This window comes from Micropterus dolomieu, linkage group LG03, assembly GCF_021292245.1.
Source record: "Micropterus dolomieu isolate WLL.071019.BEF.003 ecotype Adirondacks linkage group LG03, ASM2129224v1, whole genome shotgun sequence".
Classification (NCBI taxonomy): Eukaryota; Metazoa; Chordata; class Actinopteri; order Centrarchiformes; family Centrarchidae; genus Micropterus; species Micropterus dolomieu.
In genome coordinates this window covers 13,425,197-13,446,932 of record NC_060152.1, presented here as the reverse complement: position 1 = coordinate 13,446,932, position 21,736 = coordinate 13,425,197, and the positions used below count along the sequence as shown (strand labels likewise).

Sequence of the window (21,736 nt, the reverse complement as noted above, 5' to 3'; positions counted from 1 at the left end):
AATTTGACAAAATACATAAAGTCTCATATCTGCGGCCAAGAAAAAAGCTTAGGAAGGCAATACAGTAAAACATCTACAGTAAACCACTTTATGACCATGCCAGGGATTAATGCTGCTTTTCTTTGTGTGCAGGAGGAAATTTTTTTGATGAACTTATGAGAGGCTTATCATTTCATTTTGGCTCCAACTTGCTATTTAAAGCAAGAATTTGTGTTTTTCAGGAAACTGGTAAAATAAAGTGTTTCGTTAGCCAAATCTTCACAGAAAAAAAAAAGAAATAAAGATAATAAGCAAAACCTGGAGCTGACATTATTTGTCAAACTGCTAATTCCTATTATATTCTTTTCAAGGCCAAAAATGTTTCTTTTCATCTGTCTGATGTCGATCTAATTGTCGTTGTTTTTTTGTTTTTTTTAAAGTTTCATTTTTCTGAAGACGTAAAGGAGCATGTGTTGTAAAATGAAAATTTGAGGTTTCTTGTCCTGATTCTTATGGGCCAACTCAGGCACTCAAGGTTAATGCCTTATTGGAGTGACTTAGAGCAACAGTAAACGTGTCCAAATACTATATTTGAATTCCATCTGGTATCTCACAGCCACAGACGTGAGGCTCCACCTGCTCTTCCTCAGTCACCTGTTGTTGCTGATACTGCAGGAGCTGCTGTTGCTGGTAGTGCTGGATCTGTTGGATCTGCTGGAGCTGTTGTAGTTGACTCTGCTGCTGGAGAGTGAATTGCTGCTGCTGCTGCTGCTGCTGCTGCGACAGGAAGTGTGCCGCCGCCTGCCCATCAAACCCATCAGTCCCCATAACGTAGGAGCCAGCAGGGGGAGACGCCACTACGGAGGGATCGTTGTTGATCGGCTCCCAGGCGTCGGAGGAGGAGAGGCAGTAGTGGCCCTGGGAGACGTATGTGTGAGGCCACACCTCTGCTGAGGAGTGGTGCAATATCTGATCTGGAAAAAATGTAAAAGGCAGCAGTGGCTCTTAGTGCTCTTCAGACTGGTAGAATTGTTGATAACAGGAAGATGATAGAGTTTGGGTCAAGTTTTAGTAGCAAAAAGCACAACAGATTAAATCATCGTGATAATCTGATCTTCATAATATCAAGAAATATAAACCCAGGGAAATCCCAATGTGATGCTGCTGTTTTATTGGTTTTAATTCAGAACTAAATCCCAAACACAACATTTTTTGGTCTGGTAAAACATCAGCATTTTATTTCAGCTTAAGTTTCCAAATTTCCATCCTCTAATGACCAACAATTTAGCCTGTGACAATGCTGATACAATTAACTGTGATCGGGTAAACTGGCTTCAGCTCTTATCATAGAATTAAGAAGAGTTTGAAGCACAGCAAACTTAATCAGTTTAGAATTTTGCCTTTGATCGGGCCTGCAGAACAGAATAAGTAGGTTTGGCTGGGAGCGAAATCAAAAAACTCAGCAGAAAAAACTCTTGGCTGAATAAGTGTTATGACAGAAACTCTCCGAGATGTGCTGAATACAGTTTGAACACTGGCACACCTTTCACTGTTGGTACATCACTTGTGTAAAACTGTATATGCAGACAGGCTTGATTTCATGCAGTTTATCGGTCTCTCAAGAGGACGGGTATAAATTGGGCCAGAGAGTAAACACAGCTGCACATTTTTACCCCGTGCTAAACGTTTGACAAAAAAAAAAAAGAAGAGATAATTTGATGCAAATGCATTAATGAAGCGCCATATCCTTAAGGAGGTTTATCTTACAACAACAAAGCAATCATAATAATTGCCTACACCTTTAACTTCACAAGTTTGCTCAGAGAAAACAGTGCTGTGGAATAAAAATCTCTACACACACATATATATATATATATATATATATATATATATATACACACACACACACATACACACATACATACATACATGCATACATATATATATATATGATGCAGTGGGTTTAACTTCCAACAGTCTATGTTGGAAAATGTGAAATTAATAAGGTGCTAACCCCCCAGCCTGGTAGAGAGGAGATGGAACAGTATGTTCTCATTACTTAGCAACATGACACATGCTAACTGCAAGCTGCTTGTCTGCACCTACACAAAGACGCAGCTGTTTAAATGCTGGTCATATATTCCATCATTATTACTCTTTGCAACATATATTAAATATATACTATTAGATATTATTTCATTAAATATATACAAAATATACTGTATGCCAGTGATGGAAACTTAAGTACATTTACTCAACCATTATACTTAAGTACAGTTTTGATATACTTTTACTTTATTTGAGAATTTCAATTTTATGCTACTTTATACTTCTATTCCACCTTCAGAGGGAAACAATGCACGGTTTCCTCTGCTACATTTACTTGACAGCTATAGTTCAAGGTACAAAACACATGATCAGGTTATATTAAAGTAGCCAACAGTACATCAAGTAGAAAACATTACAGCGTTACTTTGGCCAGCTGCAAAATAATATCCTGCTTATAAAGTACTTCATCAGCAATGATAGTCTTTCTTTCTAACCAGTACGGAGAAATCACCCCTGTTTTAGCTTCATTACACTGGCGCCCAATACATTTTAGAATAGACTTGAATTTTTATTGATTACTTTTAAAGTTTTTCATGGCCTGTCTCCCTGTTATATCTCTGACCTGTCAGTCCCATACGCACCAGTACGTACCTTGAGATCCTCAAGCAGAGGTCTTTTGTCTATTCCAGAGTGTTGACTGAAAACTAAAGGAGACAGTGTGTTTGCAGTAAGGGCCCCGAGGCCCGAGATCGTACAAACTGAATTTCGTACGAATCCATCCAGAGAATTACGAGGTATAAACTGTGTAGCGCCCCCTAGTGGAAGAATATCCCAGGACTGCTCAGCAAAGCTAGGCCGAGCCTCTGAGCAGACGCATCAAGTTTGGTGTCAATGAACATTAAAGAGGTGGTATTATGCTCATTTTCAGGTTCAACATCTAAATTAGAGGTTGTACCAGAACAGGTTTACATGGTTTAATTTTCAACAAACACCATATTTTTCTCATACTGCACATTGCTGCAGCTCCTCTTTTCACCCTGTGTGTTGTACGCTCCCCTCTTGACCTACAGAGTGATGCATCTTACTTTTACAAAATCTTTGTTGGGAGTTGCACATGCGCGGTTTCCAGGTAAGGACTACTAGCCAATCAGAAGCAGAGAAGGGCGGGTTGTAAGAAACAAGGTAGTGTGATCCAAAACAAAGCCGCTTCAGACTGCGACCGTAACCTAGCAGATGGTATAAGTTACTCTCAAGTCCACAACATCATTGTTCCACATCTTACCATGAACCACTACAAAAATCACCATATTTCAACTCTCCAACGAAGGTTAAAATCAAGGGCAACTGGACTTGGTTGAAGATACTGGAAGACGTTTCAAACAATTTGAACGTTTGCTCAGTAGCTTTCACATCTGGTGTAACGTTTGCATTATAGCTATAACTTTAGCTGTGTTAGCCAACATTTACAACAACTCCGCACTTCAACAGTCTGTGAAGTTACACTGCCGTGTTTATTTTAAATATAATTCACAACCAATAAAGCATACTTACAGGTTGTGATTGTGAATTTCCAGGCCCAAACAGAGTCGGAGTTGCATCGTCTTTTAGGACTAACGTTTAACGTTGAACTGTTGCCGCTGTTCTGATGAACTTTGCTGCCTTGCCGAAAAATGCTACCATAGCGCAAATCGATAGACTCGACTCTACTTGGCCCTGCTCTGTTTTCCATTGCAGACAGTACCCAGAGATAGTACATAGCTTGTCGTCATAGCGACGCCACACACAACTGTCGCGACGTAATATTCAATGCGACACACACACCAGCGATCCACAAGTTAAAACGTTTCAACATTACTCAGAATGTAAAGACAGAGAAGCGGTATGAAAATCTTCCAGCTGTGTTTTCCTCTGCCGTTGTTGCTGCAGCGGTCTGTGTGACGGCGGGAGCAGAGGACTCTGTGAGTGGGCGGCTGGCCGGCCTCACACGCTCCTCCCGCGGGTTGGCGCAGGCTTCCCCCGCAGCCACTTGCGGAGCTCCTCAACTCAAAATATTCAAGCACATTTTTGTTCCGCCATCACTTCTGGTAAAACTGTCAATATTTGAAATCTACACAGCTGATTTCTCACTCAAAACTTCTCAGAAGTGTATTTAGTGATGAAATTCCACAGGAAAACTGTAAAATATAAAACTTTCCGTTGCTAGCCTCTGTCTGCCGCACGCAATGATGATGCAGTGAATAGTGATTCTCTCTGAGCAATCAGCAGTCTGTCCTGTTTTCACATTACATTTTAGTTTCCCTCAGCTCGCTTGGAACCTCGATGGAGGTGAGGTGATACGAAAAAAAGTACCTGGAAGCAGGTACAGGTACAACATTTCTACAATGGAAAACCAAACAAAGGCGAGTCGAGCCAAAGTCCTCCGCTCAGACTAGCTTGGTTTGAGGGCGTGCCTGACCCCGCTAGCCGCTTGGCAAGCTTTATGACGCGTTTTCATTGTGACGTCAAAAGTAACGGAAGTGAAGGGCTGGACTACAAATGAGCTGTTTTCAAGCGGTTCAGAGCAGAGCTTTCTGTGTGAGATGGGCTGGACTTTGGGCTTTTTCACTTTGCAAAACTGTTACATGCACAAAAAAGATGTAGAACTCAATAAAGGAGAGGCGAAAAGCCAAAAAGCATAATACCACCTCTTTAAGCCAATTTTGATTTACGGGGATTTATGTAAAATTGTATGTATATACACAAAAGTAAAAATTTATGAAAAAAAAAACACATTGACGTATCAAAATTCTTTTGATAACTTTTGATCAGCGACGTCCGTAGATGGTCCTGCCAAAGTTTCAATTCGATTGGCTAAAGCGTCTGGACGAGTTCGCAAAATTAGGTTTTAGAGAAAAGAGATACAAAGTCATATAATTTGACATTTTTAGAGAGAAGAACATTGGAGCAAAGATGCAGATGAATCCAGAGATTAAAATAATGAAAGAAGTTCGACTCTAAACGAAGCCATTTTCAAGATAATTTTGCCTGAGTAGTGGGTGGAATTTGCAACCTATGTGCCAATTTTGGTGAATTTTCTCATAGCATACTGTTACTTAATTTTACCAATACCAATTAGCTTATGCCTTCATGGTTTGAGACTACAGAAACTTTGCCCTCATGTAAAGACTGTTCTGCAACACAAGCTATTTCAGTCATATACTTTGAAGGCCTTTACCCCGACTGGTGATGCTCTCCTGGTTGATCTCACTTAGATGAGCCACGCTGCCCTGGTTCGAGCCCGACCGCGGGCTCTCTCCATCCATTGATGACCAGGCCAGGAGTGTTGCCTCTGAGATTGCGAACTGCTGCAGGATACCTGAGGTCAGAATTCAGAGGACAAGGAAAAGGATCATAGTGAGGACTTGCATTATGCCTAACTGGCTGAAAAACTGCCATTTATCCCAGAAAGTGAGGCACATAATTCTGCTGATGACAGTTAACAGGCTCTGTGGAGTGCCTGCCCTTGTCTGTGTGTTTCCAAACCTGCAGCGAATCGGGCCTCCTTCTCGCCGTCACTGAGGTCACTGTAGGCGTCGCTCTCCATCCGCCGCTCCTTTTCCCGTTCCTGGGTAGAGATGCGGGGCAGCGGGACGCCCCCAGCACCCACCGTCTGCATGCTCCAGTTTTGCCATTCGATCATGTGAGCGACACGACCTTGGGCCATGGCTGTGGGCTTGGTCACTCTCTCCTTCATAGTGCGGGTCACCCCTGGTGGTGGAAAAGACATGGGACAGAGGGAGGCGAGGTGAAAGGACGGGAGGAATGTAGAAGAAGTAGGAAATGAGAGGTTGATCCAGTTGTGATCAACGAAGTTAAGGGATACAGAATATGAGAAAGATGGGGAAGGAAGCGAAGTGGCGGGTTTGTAGTTTGGAGAGAAAGTGGTGGGAACATAGGAGGGACAAACAGAAAGAAAAGGGAGAGACAGACAGATAGACATGTTATCATCAAGTGTGCATTGCTGTTTGGTCATGAATGCTGTGATGGATATCCAGTAGGGTTCGACTGATAAACTGGTTTGGCAACTGGGAAGATATAATTTGACAGTGAATGTTGTTCTCAAAATATGACTGATATGATGCAGTTTATTTAATTACATCTTTACTGTATGATTGATAATTACCACAGACCTGTAGTGGTTCAAGTATATATATATTTGCGTGATCACAATTTTGAAGTGTTATTAGTAATAACACCTCCTGTCACATTTAATAAATATGGTTAGATGAGATTCTGGGGGCAATCCTGAATAAGCCCCGAATAACCTCTGGGGCACATTTGGGTCAATCAAATATTTGCTTAAAATATCATCCATTGGCAGCTTCAACCGAGATGAACCAGTATAAAAAACATTGTCAGTCGAATCTTACTATTCAAATGCCTGTGGTTTAATGAGAGTCTTCATGAACATGGATTACGGGAATAGCTTAATGACAAAGGTTGGGGAGGTGAAGTTCATGGGTTTAATGAGACTAAGCCATCGCCTGTACAAGCTATATAGGGAGGAGAGGAGGGAATGAATGTGTCTTGTCTGACAAAGGTGCATTGTGGGATGGAATAGGTTAATTGGGGTGAAGTGGCTGTATGGCATCAGTAATGAGAGGTTGGTTTGTTGACATGATAGCTTTCGCACCTCTGATAAGCTGCGCTGGGTAAGCAGAAAACCGCTCTCTTTCTCCTCGCTGTCTGTCTGAGAACCTGACTCATGCAAACGTTGCAGAACATATATTTTTTAAAGAAGAAATCCATTTCCAGCTGCCAAGCTAACATCAGCTGATGTCTGCATAAGGGCTGTGCTCCATATTTCATGTGGCCAACACATGATGACACATACTGTAAGTCCCTGGTTGTTTGATTCTCTCTGATGGTGGCGCATGGAGATGAGATTTATGAATATATTATGAGAATAAATTACAGGACAAATCAGAACCACATCACACAGCTGCAGCAGCTGCACTACACTTCACTGTACTGTAATACATTTCACTGCACTCAAATAAACTGCACTGCACAAAACAGCTGGATTGAACCAAAACTAAAAGAAAGCACTTCACTGCACTTCACTTAGCTCTCAGCACTTTACACGGTTCAGAACATCCATACGAATACTTGTTCAGGACACCACAATTTCACAACCACTTAACATAAAAAAAAACTACACTTCCCACTCACCTTTTCTTAGAGGAACAAGTTGTATGACGATGCATTATGTGTGTGCGTGTGTTGTGTTTTTGCCAGGCTGATTTAATTCCATCAATGACTCAGGGGGAGCCATTGACAAGTGTTACCACAGCGTGGAGAGGAAGTGATACAGGGGAACCCGTTTCGGGTACCATGCTGACTCCAGCGCCCGCTGAGGGCGGAGCCAACATGGGGTCGTTTACCAGTTACAGCACAGACACACACCTGACACACCTGACAGAGAAGACTTAGCCAGAGCCCCAATGCCGTAGGCGTTTGAGTTCCTCTTGAGCCGAGGCAGGATGGATGTGGTGTCTTCCATAGACAGCTAGAGTGAGAGAAGAGAGAGGGATGGAGGAGAGGGGAAAAGTGTGTAGAAAAGGGTAGTATGGGAAGTGTGACAGCGCACAAGAAGACATCGAGTGAGTGTGGGGTGAGTGGAGAGGAGAAGTGATGGAGATGCTGGGTTAATACAATAGATAAAATCTGCATTACCCAAATCCTGATTCCAAGTTACTGTGTACCAATAAGTGATTCTGACTGTGCTCCCTACCGTGCACCACTACGAAAAACCCAAAAAGATCAACTGTAAAGCCAGGGTGGAGGGGGGTCGTGAGGGGGGAAAGAGCTGATGGCTAAAAGGTGCGTTAAATCAAAAAAGGTGGGGGAAAAACCAAGTTGATAGAGAAACAAAAACAGTATAGGATGAAGGAATGGTGTCACAACACTTACATTGATTCCTTCCCATGAAAATTCTGAACGTCCATGCTGAGGAAGAGAAATAGGAGGAGAGAGAGGGATGGGGAAAGAAGGAGCGGGAAAGAGTAAGAGAGTGACAGGACAGAGAACAGTGACATGCATGGGGGTGGGGGGAGGATGGGAGAAGACAAAGAGAGGAGGGACAGAGCAGGGATTGCACATTGGACATGCAGAGGACGAGAAAGAAATTACGAGAAGAGAGAAGAAAAAAGAGAGACAGAAACACAGGATTTTCCAGGAAATAAAGAAGGCAGAAGTTAAAACCAGAATGACGGGGAGAAGGGAGGGGATTAAATAGGGATCAGTATATTTGCTTAGTTATGTATAGCAGAGTGAATACGCTACAGATGAATGAGTCTCCACTCTGGTTACATGTGCTGCCAAAAACACTGAAAGCCAGCGGAAAATCGTGTGTAAGAAAGATGTCAGTGCTGCGTCAAACGCTATCTGATGCTGCAGACAGACAGGGGACTGAGGCTAACAGGAGGACGGGGAGTGTGTGTGTGTGTGTGTCTGTGTGTGTGTCTGTGTGTAGAGTCAGATGCTGGGGACAAAGCAGATAAGCAGCAGCCTCTGCCACACCATTTCTCTCTATCAGCTGGACTTTCAGTAACTACACAGGGGACACTGTTGGCTTTGCTTAAATGTTTTCACCTTCCTGTCGATCTGCTCAAGCAATCGAGGCTGAGCGAAAAAAACAAAACAACCAAAACTGGAAAAATCCTTCAGGTATTACTTGAATGAATTTACTTTGTTGCTGGTCATCAGGCTGTTAAATGTATTCAAAAGAACATTTAATGCTGATTGACAACGGAGTGACTACCATCAGCTACATGCAGCGTGTCTCCAGATAGCTCTCATTAATATATATATATATATACAGCCTCTTTCTGTTTTTTTCTTCACTGCTTGTTCTTCTCTTTTTCTTTGCTCCCGCTTCCTCGCTCTTTGACTCTCTGCTCATCTTTCTCTCTCTCTCCCCCTCCACAGGAGGGGGCGTGATGAGAGAACACACTTGAGATACTTTGACAACGCTGACGTGTGTGTTTGTTTCTTTTCCTCTCCGTAGGACCAAAGGGCGCCCTGGGGCACGATGCATAAATAAATGATGGAATCGGTCCACAGTGCATTTGGAGAAAAAGTAAAAGTAGACATTCTCTCCATTTCAGTCCGAAATGGTTCCCTCTCCTGTGTCGGAATCAGTATATCAGCAGGAGAGGAGAGGTGAGGAGAGGAGGATATAGTAAAGGTGTGTAAGAAGTGAAAGAGTGAGTGATGCTTCTGCTGTTTTGCTTTGAACCAGAACTGAGCAGTGACTCTGTCAGATGGCCACCAAGCACAAGAAGGCCATTGCAACATCAATGAGCCAACCGAACCAGCGATTGTTCGGTCTTCCAGCTACGCTACCCCATCTTGCGCAGGGAAGTGTAGTGGAAGTTAAGCGACTGGCAGTGACATGATGTGTGCTACTTTACTGATCTACTATCGTAAGCACTGGTACCGTGAGTTACAGAGAGCTAGAGGTGCGAGCTTTCAGTAGCTCATCATGTATCTGCAGGGTTTTAAATCAGCAGCCATGTTGGTTCCTCAGGTGGAGTGGCAACAGTCCACTGTCAGAGGAAGTCAACAAGAGTGTTGAGCCAGAGGGATTGCTGAAGACTTACCTGCTCCCCATCTTTCTGGACTGGCACGCCATCTGCCGCTGAGAGCAAGGTAAAGGAAGAGACAAGCAGATAGAGAGAAGAGAGGAGGAAAATAATTTTTTTATTCTTTGTATTTAACTCAGTTCTCAATCAAATCACAAAAGGAGCCTTGCTTCCACAAAACACTGCTTGAACGTCAACTTTTGACTGGTAATCCATATTCTTTTCCTGCAGTCCTCATCAATTTATAAGATTTTCCTCCAATTTTCTAAACAAGTTTGCTTCTCTGTGGCAAAACTATTTAGGAATTTTTAGAGATCAGCTCCTTTTAGTCCATCCATCCATCGTCAACTGCTTCTCCTGCGTACAGGGTCGTGGGGGGCTGGAGCCAATCCCAGCTGACATTGGGCGAAAGGCAGGGTACACCCTGGACAGGTTGCCAGTCCATCACAAGGCCACACATAGACAAACAACCACTCACACTCACATCAGCACCTAAGGACAATTTTGGAGACACCAATTATCCTAACCTGCATGTCTTTGGATGGTGGGAGGAAGCCGGAGCACCCGGAGAGAACCCACGCAGACATGGAGAGAACATACAAACTCCACACAGAAAGGCCAGGGCAACCGGGGTTTGAACCCACGACCTTCTTGCTGTGAGGCCACAGTGCTAACGACTTCCGCTTTAGTCCCTTTAACTCCAATATTAATTTCATAATTCTGACATCAGCCATTGATCTTTCTGTCTGCATTCCTCGAGCCAATCAGGCCTAGGATGCCATTCTTAAATTATAATTGAAATTCTGTCATTGTGTCTGTTTCAGACACACGTCCAGGAGATTCAACTGAGAGTTTCCATTAACCACCTGCAAGCTTTACTCCACCACCTCCAGCGTCTAGTCACCGTGAAATCCTGTACATGGGCCTACACTTTCTACCAACAATGGAGTCTAATCACCAAATTCTTTCTCTCCTTCCACATGTAAATGACACCAGCATTTGAGTTAATAATGCACTATGAAGAGTCAGCATCAGATCACACACAAAGCCATCCACCCAGCATACTTGTAGATGGGAGTCATATGAAATACATGCTCTCTGTTGGATAAATGAACGTTATTATCCCTCCTCTTTCATGGCTGTCCAAATCCTAATTAAAACATTGGTTTAATTAGAGAGACTGTACTCGTAATGGAGTTTAAACACAGCTTCAGTCTCTAGGTGACTGCTCTCTGTATCAGAGGGTCTATGCTCTGTGTGTGCAACTCTCACAAGGGCTCACTCCTGTATCAGCTTATGTGTGTGTATGTGTGTTTTTGCATGTGTATTGCTGAGCCAATCACATTTTTCACAGATGCATTTGGCAATCATGAGCGAATCCTTGGGAGCTCCAAGAAACACAGAGAGTTGTTGACTCCCTGGATGTCCAGTGATGTCTGTGACCCACTGACCCAGTGATTCAGAAACACCAGTTCCACTCTGTCTCTGTTGGGCTCTCAGATATTACCCTTTCCCCTGAACTCCAGCCAGTCGCATCAGATCACTGCAAGGGCAGGAGACGAGGGACAGACTTCATTCCAGAAACTGACCCTCTTTACTTGCACAGGGAAGGGTGTGCCAACTACAAATCAGGGCCGATTTGTTTCATTTGTCCAGTTAATACAGTATTTACCCGGGATTTTCTCATTTCAGTGGTCTTCTGTTAATAAGACTGGACAAGTATCATTAGACATCATCATTCTATGTTTGAGGAGTTACTTCCAGGAGTGTTTCATTTGCTGTTTTGTTCAACCCAGTTTCCCTCAACCTACTTTGTATATTTCTTCCATAGTTAGTGTTTCCCTAAATACCCCTGGACATCACCACAGAAGGTACATGAAGTTACTGTATGTATAAACAGCTGTTTGGTTGTACATTAGCAGGGTAAATTTACCTTAAACAGTGGCTTGCAAAAGTATTTATACCCCTTGAACTTTTCCACATTTTTTTACATTTCAACAACAAACGTAAATATATTTTATAGGGATTTCATGTGATGGACCAACAATAGTTGTGAAGTGGAAGGAAAATGATACATGGTTTTCAAAATTTTCACATATAAAAATCTGAAAAGTGTGGCGTGCAAAAGTATTCAGCTCCCTTTACTCCGATACCCCTAAATAAAATCCAGTGCTACCAATTGCCTTCAGAAGTCACCTAATTAGAGTCCACCTGTGTGTAATCTTATCTTAGTATAAATACAGCTGTTCTGTGATGGCCTCAGAGGCTTGTTAGTTAACATTAGTGAACAAACAGCACCATGAAGACCAAGGAACACACCAGGCAGGTCAGGGATAAGGTTTTGGAGAAGTTTAAAGCAGGTTTAGGTTATAAAAAATATCCCAAGCTTTGAACATCTAACGGAGCACTGTTCAATCCATCATCCAAAAATGGAAAGACCATGGCACAGCTGCAAACCTACCAAGAAATGGCCGTCCACCTAAACATACAGGCTGGGCAAGAAGAGCACTGATCAGAGAAGCAGCCAAGAGGTCCATGGTCACTCTGGAGGAGCTGCAGAGATCCACAGCTCAGGTGGGAGAATCTGTCCACAGGACAACTATTAGTTGTGCACTCCACAAATCTGACCTTTATGGAAGAGTGGCAAGAAGAAAGCCATTGTTGAAAAGAAGCCATAAAGAGTCCTGTTTGCGGTTTGCCAAAAGCTATGTGGGGGACACTGTAAACATGTGGAGGAAGGTACTCAGATGAGACCAATATTGAGGTTTTTGGCCTAAACACAAGACGCTATGTGTGGCGGAAAACACTGCACATCATCCTGAACACACCATCCCCACTGTGAAACATGGGGGTGGCAGCATCATGCTGTGGGGATGCTTTTCTTCAACAGGGACAGGGAAGTTGGTCAGAGTTGATGGGAAGATGGATGGAGCCAAATACAGGGCAATCTTGGAAGAAACCATGTTAGAGTCGGCAAAAGACTTGAGACTGGGGCGGAGGTTCACCCTCCAGCAGGACAATGACCCAAAACATTCAGCCAGAGCTACAATAGAATGGCTTAGATCAAAGCATATTCATGTGTTAGAATGGCCCAGTCAAAGTCCAGACCTAAATCCCATTTAGAATCTGTGGCAAGACTTGAAAATTGCTGTTCAGATGCTCTCCATCCAATCTGAATGAATTCCAGTCTGTAGATGTGCAAAGCTGGTAGAGACAAACCCCATAAGACTCAGTGGTTTACATGTATTGCCCCCGGGGGGCTGAATACTTTTGCACACCATACTTTTCAGATTTTTATTTGTGAAATTTTTTTAAAAAACACGTATTTTTTTCTTACCACTTCACAATTATGAAAACCCAATAAAATAAATTTACGTTTGTGGCTGTAATGTGAAATGTGGAAAGGTTCAAGGGGTATGAATACTTTTGCAAGCCACTGTGTGTGTGTGTGTGTGTGAGAGAGAGAGATTTTTTTCCCACACAATTCCCCCAATTGTATATGATATATATGATATAATACTAATTGCATAATTGCATATAATTGCTCTGTGTGCCCCTAATATAAAATATTTGTTGGACATATTTTTAAGTTAACTGACACTAGTAAAATGAATGTCCAAAATTTAATATCAACTAATCTTCACTCCAGTAATGAAAAGAATTTGAAAATTAATTCTGTATTGCATTATGATCCATCAAGGTCTCTGTCAGTTGATACACAGGTATTCTGTTATCAGTTTTTCAGTGTTCAAATGAAGTAAAATGGTGAGCAAAATATGACTTTTAAAGTTAAAACATAACACCACTGTTTCAGATTGAATTTAGGCTTTACTTTGAACTTGTAATTTAAATACACCATTCAAAAGCAAAATCATTTTTGTTTATACAGTTTTCATTGTGTTTAAGGCTACTACCTGCTCTGCTGTAAATCCCCTTTGTTGCTATTAAACTGTGAGAAACTCTGTGAGCGTGAATGTTCCTGAAAATAAAAGCAAAAGTACTCGGGATCAGCCAATGATCACCTCCAAACGGTAGAAATAAAGAAACTGCTTTGCATCAGCATTTTCAGAGAGGGTGGACACATTCAGATTCAAGTGCTAATTCCATGGAAACGAACTCTGTGTGACCTTAGAAGGATTAGTCTAGCGAGTTTTGGCATTGTAGAGTGCGGTGCGAGATGGTTACTTATTGGTTGATATCAGTTAGACAGAGAGATGTCTCATTTGCTGCCCGGGTGAGAGAGAGTGTCCCAGATTTCTTCCCCATCTGGGTTAGAAATCTGCCCTGCAAACAAATACTGTACATGGACATATATGCGCACCCACATACATTCGGCCTACAGCAACACACAGCATAATGCACAGGGACATACACGGCGCCACTCCCTATCTTCCTCTGTTTCTCTATCTCACTTTAGTTTTCTCAGTCTCTCCCCTCTGCATCCCTCAGCTTCATTTGGCCAATTAGTAGATTAGCAATCACTCTCTCCCCACATAAATCATAATATTGCTCAAGAGTTTTTTGGACTGCAGCAGTACAACATCACATTGGGAAGCCCTCCAGCCTTTACACAGCAGTGGAGCAGAAACATCTAGTACATTGTTTGTACCTTTGTAGCTATATATGTATATTATCTAGTGTCACTGAGCTTCAGCCTCATATGAGATTACATCAAAGCATGTGCTATTTGTGAAATGAGCCACAAGGGTTTGGATGTCTGTATCATACTGTGATTAGTCAAAGTTGTTTATTGTTCTCAGAATATCTCTATAGATGATGGGTCAGTAGTCATTACCCAGCATCTCAGTGGTTTCTTAAGCCATGGCACGCTCTGTATTTCTCTGTAGGTGATGCTCTCGGGCTCTCAGCAGCACAGTGAGCAAATGCGTAATTCTGCTCCTGAGAAAGAAGTCATGATCCCTCCTTGAGGAAACAGCAACAACAACAGAGCACATGACCAGCGCTCTGAGCCAGCTTTGCTTCCCCTGCCGCTGTCCCTTCTCTCATGCACAGACAGTGCTGCGCTGGATACCCCCCCCCCCCCCCCCCCCGCAGTCATATGGGAGCTAGGCTTAGCTAAGCCAAGGAGAAGGAGCGAGAAGGGAGGGAGTGAGGGAGGACAGACGGGGAGATGGAGGAGAAAAAAGAGGCAGCAGCGCGGCCGTGCGTAACGAACAACCAAAGATCTGCAGAGGCTGCACTGTCAACTCCAGCTCTGACTTTAGTGGCTTGACGGCTCCCGCTGAAGAGGGGAAGCAAGTGAGCGTCATCTGTCTTTTATCCTCCCGGTGCCCTGCAGCAATAACGCTGCAGAACCAGGGAGGATTGGTGCTTGTTTACCATGACAGCTGCAGTAAGGCTGGTTGCCTCAATGAGGTACCGGCTTGGACAGCAGCCCTCTTGCAGCGATATGTGCAGATGCCGGGTTACTGATCTCCAGAGTTCAGCAAGAACACAGCTGGGGACCAGAGCCCAGATGGTTGGGAGTTTGGTCAAAGGAAAAATGCAGCAAAGTGTGGCAGGGACATTATCCACACACATGCAGGAGCTCTGACATACACTTAAACAGACACTCAAGCAGAGCATTGACTTGGTGAAATGGCATTCCCAATCTACATGCCCTGTCTTTGGTAGGCCTGACACGCCTCATTAATCTGTTTAGGTATGAATGTGGCTGCCATCCTGTGCAGGTCTCCATCACTGATGCAGCTTAAATAAGTTACAGCAGTCAGTGGTGCGCCGACTATGGTAACTAAAAGCATGTAGTATCTTAGCACAGGCTGCTGCAGCACAGTATATAAACCTGATCATTACCATCAACATCATAATGGCCTGCTTAATATGTAATGAATATTTAGAACTGAAATGTGAAAAGATTTTGTTTTCCAATCCTGTTCAGATGAAGGGAAGAAAACCTTCAGAGGCGGGGGTAACCAACCAGGTAAGTGCACAGACACTGTATGCAGGAAATCTTTATTTCCTTGCTCTTGATATCCAAGGAAGATTTCCCGTCTTTGAGAACATGGCCTTTTTCTTTATCAGCACTGAAGTGGTTAGTAGCTGATAACTTTGAGATCATCAACGCGGGTTGAGCACTGATACTGAGTACATCCACAAATGCACATAAATTCACACATTCACACTCACACACACACACACACCTACACGCAATGTTTACAGAAACACCCGCCATCATGTGCCCACACACAGGCTTCTGATCTGCCACGTAAGGGCTGAAAATGACATACAAGGGCACACATATACACACCAGGTACATTTTAATCAATTCCTGTCCCATAATGATCCAGGCTAGCATCCAGTGACATAGCAAATAATAATAGCACACAGTAGAGAATATGATACAGAGGCACTCACTCATAAATCTGTAGGCAAAGACCTTTTGCTATGCTACATTGGAGTCCTTGGATGTATAAGCATACACACACATACACTGACACACACTCATACAGGTATGGGTCATCAGGTCCCACCATGTGTCTGACGTACTACATCAGTGAGTCATTCACCTTGAATGTGTTCATGTGTACAAGGCCAATCAATCAGCCTCCACCTCAGTCTGCCAGATTTTCCAGTTGACAGGCAGACTGCAAACTGGCAAATGCACGACATGGTATCTGTTGTTGGCTGTATGTGTAAAGGCATGATGCAAGCGGGGGTGTTTGTTTTTTTCATTTAATGGCAGGGAATTCCTCTGTAATGCAGTCGCAAAAACAGAGGGATGGGACAAGGTGGTGAGGCAACAGCAGCGCCTATACTATATTCACACCTCCACATGGGCCTACGTGCACTTAAATATAGCAACAACAACGAGGACAAAGATCATATGAGAGGCAGATGTAAAGTTGACGGGTCCATGCATGGACACATATGTACACGTTGAACATGCAGACAGACATGTAGACTCTCCAGCTGGGTACTGTTTGAACATTTTCTGAATCAGCTATATGAAACTTGAGTTTATGTATCAAAACAAAAATGATCATTTTTTCGGTATCTTAAGAAACATAAACATGATTTTCTATAAAACACTTTGTTCATTTAACAGAAGTCAAAGTTCTCAAATACTGCACGAGCCTCTTTACAAGAAATGGACTTTTATTTAACAGTCTAAAATTGAAAAAATTTTGATTTCAGTCAGGAACTATACCAAATATTTGAGTCAGTACCAGGAAAATGTGTGTGCAGACGCACGTAAACATACATAAACACAAAACACACACACACAAACATACAGAATTGGCTAGTAGTGCTTAGAGAACTTAGAGAGTGGAGAGAGAGAGAGTTTGCTTAGAGGTTGCACAAACAGGTAAGAGTTTTCATAATGTCCCACATTCATGTCTAAACTTTCACCACCGCAGTTACCTTCACGCTGCACACTATGCCCTAAATCACACAGTGATTAAGGTTTCCAGCACTCACAGGTATAGCGTGGCCTGGTAACTGGGTACAGAGGTTTCTGGTGTGTAGCTTTCAACACAATTATGGGTAATGGCATTATCAACACTACATCTAGAAATGGGATCAACATCATGGTGCTGTAACAGAATTAATAAAGCTGTGTTTGGCAGCTATAAAAATTTGCTCTCAATGAGGCATACATAAGCTATGTACGGCACACACAAGCTGAGTCACTGACTAGTTATTATTGCAGTAGATCCCATTGCCTTTCTGCGCTGATGAGGTGAAGAAGAATGTGCACCTCCCATCGACTGCTTCTTGAAGCCTTTGCTTTTTGAGGGGGTGATGGATGCAGACATCTCATCTACTGTACACCATGGCCTGTGTTTACCTGACCGAGTAACAGCGATGGTGGGGGGCAGATGTTAATAAGGTTGGGGTCAGTACCTTTGCTTGTTTAAAACATTACCCAAAATAACCACACAGTATTCTGTATCTACTGCGTGATGATTTTTTTTAAAACCCTCACTATTATTTTCCAACTGGGTCTGAATTAACAGCCATAAACTCACACCTGTAGTATGAACAACTACCCTCACAACAATGATTTTTTTGTTTATTTCTGCCTGCATGTATGTGTGTGAAACATTTGCCATAAAGCAGTTTTTTGGCTTAGAGTTTGTCTGGGGCTTTGTGTTTTAATCAATTTAAACCATCATACCTCAAATAACAAGTTATATCAATGTTAAGAATGATGTCGGACAAATTGTTGTACTTACAGGGGACAATAAAGGCTTCTTCTATTAATATTGCTACTACTAGGAAGATGCCACTATAGTTTCTTCGGTGTCAGATTACAGATGACACCCAAAACCTGAGTAAATTGTACAGTTTCCTTTGTCAACCTATTCAGCACGGACATATTACACAGGGGTATGCTTTTTGCCAGGAATAGATAACATACTATGGCAGTGTGTGGGTACAAACATATCACACCTGACCATAGAGCACACTCCCAGATATGATGGAGCTGGGTGAGATAGTATTACCAGCGGGCAGACAGATACATCAGTGCTACTCCCATACAGACACAGATCCAGTCCTCCTGTTGATCTCAGCTTGGCAGCGTGGACTGCAGTTGAGAAGGCTGATCAATAGCGCACACTAAAGCCGTTCTCGCCCAGGATAAACACAACCACGCCTCTAGACGGGCAGCACTGCTGCTGATTCTGTTGCTTACAAGAGAATCACAGACTCGGGCACACAAGCTGCTTGTAAACATCCTTTTCTTAAGTGCTGTTTATTTACACATTCATGTTCGACCACAGTGCACACAGCTTAGGATAACATTTTTACTTTGGATGTGTACTTAAGCATATTCTGCTTTATCACATCTTGTCTTCACTTATCCCTGATTAGAAAATGTTAACTGCTATTACGATTGCAGCCCTATTGGATTCTTAAGCTTCTGTGATCACTTGTGTAAAAATGAACATCAGTATTCAGGTGGCTCTCAATCAGATTAATGTGGAACCTTTCCAAAGGCCTCTGTCTTCTTCAATCACATTATTTCCAGCAGCTGGAGACTCTGAGCTTGTATGGTCTCCCGTGTTGACCCAAGTGTTGACAGAGGATGCTAACCTCCGCTCCTGCTCTGCAATCTGTCAAATACTGTGATCTGGACGGCCCAAGCTGCTGTAACACGGTTTCTGCTGTATTCAGTTCACACCTGCCTTCTTAACTGTGTCACGTAGTACTATTTCTCCTGCACTTGCGTATTCTAGATATTTTTAAAATCCTCCTCATTTTAGAATATACATGTAGTTGGGGTGGGGTGGAGGGGTTGGACTTGCAAAAGCAAACTGGAGTTCCTGTCTGCAGCCTGGTTGTGACATGAATGACCCCTGTAAAGGTTATGCACTTTTCAGAGTGACATATGTGTGATGATTTGCCAACATGTTTATCAGCCTTATGTGCTAAGTGGTCTATTAATATTTAACACCAAAAGGAAGTTGTGTTTATTTTTTTTCTTTGAGCGTGATAAGGCGTGCAGGACCTGAATATGCACTGCAACAAATCTGAACTATATTCATGCAAAGAACTGACTGTTAACCAAAAATGATTATTTGAACTACCCCTCCCAGTCTTTCCCCTCTTAGCAGCAGTCCCGATATTGATCTACCAAGCATGTCATCGATGGGTTTATCCAGGAGGGTCCTCACCTAAAAGCTCCCATCAATCCCACACACCCTCGCCTGCACGTATATGCCCCTCCCTCGCCACCTCTCTCCATCGCCATCCGTCCGTCTCCCCTCCTCCCTCCCTCCCTGCCTGCCTGCCTGCCTGCCTGCCTGCCTGCCTGCCTGCCTGCCTGCCTGCCTGCACTAAAATTCTTCCACTGCTTCTCCTTTTTTGTTATCCCTTTCTATCCTTATTATTCATGCAAATAATAACAAAGTGTGCAAACGCTTCTGACAATGGCATTATCCCTTGTCTCTTTTTTCCCTATAAATAAGCACTACCAAAGTGTTTCCCTCTCCCGCCTCTCCTCTCCATCCCTCTCTGCCTCCTACTCACACACATATACATACTGCCAAACAGCATCATAAATCAAGAGATGGGGGGAGGGAGGGAGGGAAGCAGGGAGGTGGGGGATGCAACCACACACACAGTAGCACATTTTACCACATATTGTCTCTGACATCTTGCCTACATGCTGTGTATACAGCCCTCTGTGACCATACGTCCACAGCTTGCTTATACACTGCACAGAAAGGGAAGCAAACAGCTCACAGCTCACACACACACACACACACACACACATATACAAAACGTGCCCATAGATTCCACACAAACCCTTGCTCCTAGACACCCATCCAATTCCTCAACCCCGCCCTCCCCCAAACCCCCCTCTAGCCCGCAACGAGAGAGGGAAGAGAACCGGGGCTTACTCAGTGTCCTGGAGCCGATGCATCCCATGGTGTATTCACAAAGGCCCTGGATACAAGCGAGGAAGTGTTACCCAGACACAGTGCATTCTCCCTCTTCCTCCTGCGACTCTCTTTCTCTCGGCTCTAGCTTCTTTTTCTTGCTCTCCTGTGCACTCGCTTTTTCTCTCTCCCTCCTGCGCTTGCTCGAACCCTCCCTCTCTCTCCCTCCCTCTCTCTTTCTCTCTCTCCGGTGCAGTGTCTTAGAAGAGATCCGGTTAGTAAGTCACTATGACTGAGGGAAATAAATTGGGACTAAATAAAGATGTGAGGCATTATTAGCATTTTAAAAAAAGTTACCCGCAATATTAGGTTCATAATATCCAATTCAAACTGAAGCCATTATTACATTTGCCTAAATGATTTGAGTTATTCGCATTGACACTATAATATGACTGGATCATTTGTAGACCAGGAAGATCAAAACAACTGCAAGCATTAATCTAATGAGAAAGAGTTAGTGAGCAACAGAAGCTAAAATTGAATGTGTGTGTATTGGGTTGCCACTACAAGATCAATAGCACAGGGCTAAGGGTGCCAGGCTGCCATTGTTGTAGATATTGCTGCACTGCTGTAATATTGTTGAGCTAAAATGGGGGATTCTCTCTCTGTCTCCCTGTACTGTGTGCGCTCAGCCTGACAATGCACTGCAGCGGTTTCCTCGCGCCTCTCCCCCTCCTCCTGCCTCCCTCACGCTGATTGCTCAAAAAAATATACCAATACTAAACAATCCTGAAAAAAACAGCAGAGGGTTTTCCTTCACAGTGAAGCCGCTGCCTCTCCACCTCAGTCTCCACCTCTTTTTCTGTTGTCTCTCCGTATTGATCCGCCCCTTAGTCAGCTCTGCGCTTTTATCTTGCTTTCTGTTCACCCTGAATCACATCCCCGGGTCTTCCTCTATTCCCTCTTTTGGTGTTTTCCTCCTTTCCTTACCTCCATCCCCTCTTCTCTGGAGAAAAAAAGGAGGAGTGGCTCTTTTTATCTACATCTCTTGCTCTCTCACTCATTTGAATTGTATCAAACCTAACACCATCACACCTAAACCTTCCACTTTCCCTCTCAATCCTCCTGTCTCACGTCAGTTTCATAACTCTCTTCCTTGCTTTAAAAAGAAATCCTATCTCCGTCTTTCTTAATCCTTACTCCTCTTCTGTCCGGGCAGGCCCCTGCCCCTCTCTTAGCTGCTTACAAATTTATGTGAGCTGTTTCTATAAGTGTTTGCCCAGCAAATGACGCAAGTACCGCCTGGACAGTCAAAAGAGGGCATGTGTGTGGAGGCGCATGTATGGCCACTCACGTTTTGTTGACTTTATATGCATTGGGCGAAGAAGAAAGAGAAGAGAAGAGAGCACGACAGATGGAAGGACAGAGAGACAAAGACATGGGCAGATGGGGGGAGTGATGGGTAGGAAAGCAAAGAACAGTTGAGTCATGTGCGGGAGAGGTGTGGAGATGATGCTGTGTGAAATAAAGAATTAACACTCCAGAATAGACGAAAATAGAGGAAAAAGGCAGCAACCTAATCATTTAGTTTATTCATTATACTGATGCAAAAAATAGATGTAGAGACATGGATGTGATATAACAATAAAGAGTGGATGTGTGACTTGCCAGACATAACAAATCACACATAATCCAGCCGATCCCTGCACTGTGCTGGTTTATATATAGATGTGT

At 43.3% G+C, this 21,736-nt stretch overlaps 1 protein-coding gene across 1 annotated transcript in view; it reads right to left on the bottom strand.

The window, feature by feature from the left end:
- Positions 1-20,087, bottom strand: part of fam131bb (family with sequence similarity 131 member Bb) — a 26,051-nt gene extending 5,964 nt beyond the window's left edge. The window contains exons 1-5 of the mRNA XM_046045341.1: positions 20,024-20,087; positions 9,672-9,709; positions 5,551-5,775; positions 5,243-5,383; positions 634-953 (exon numbers count right to left, since the gene is read on the bottom strand). Of these exons, the coding sequence (XP_045901297.1) occupies positions 634-953; positions 5,243-5,383; positions 5,551-5,775; positions 9,672-9,709; positions 20,024-20,046 (747 nt within the window). The 5' untranslated portion in view covers positions 20,047-20,087. The remainder of the gene's footprint in view (positions 1-633; positions 954-5,242; positions 5,384-5,550; positions 5,776-9,671; positions 9,710-20,023) is intronic.
- Positions 20,088-21,736: the final 1,649 nt, after the last annotated feature.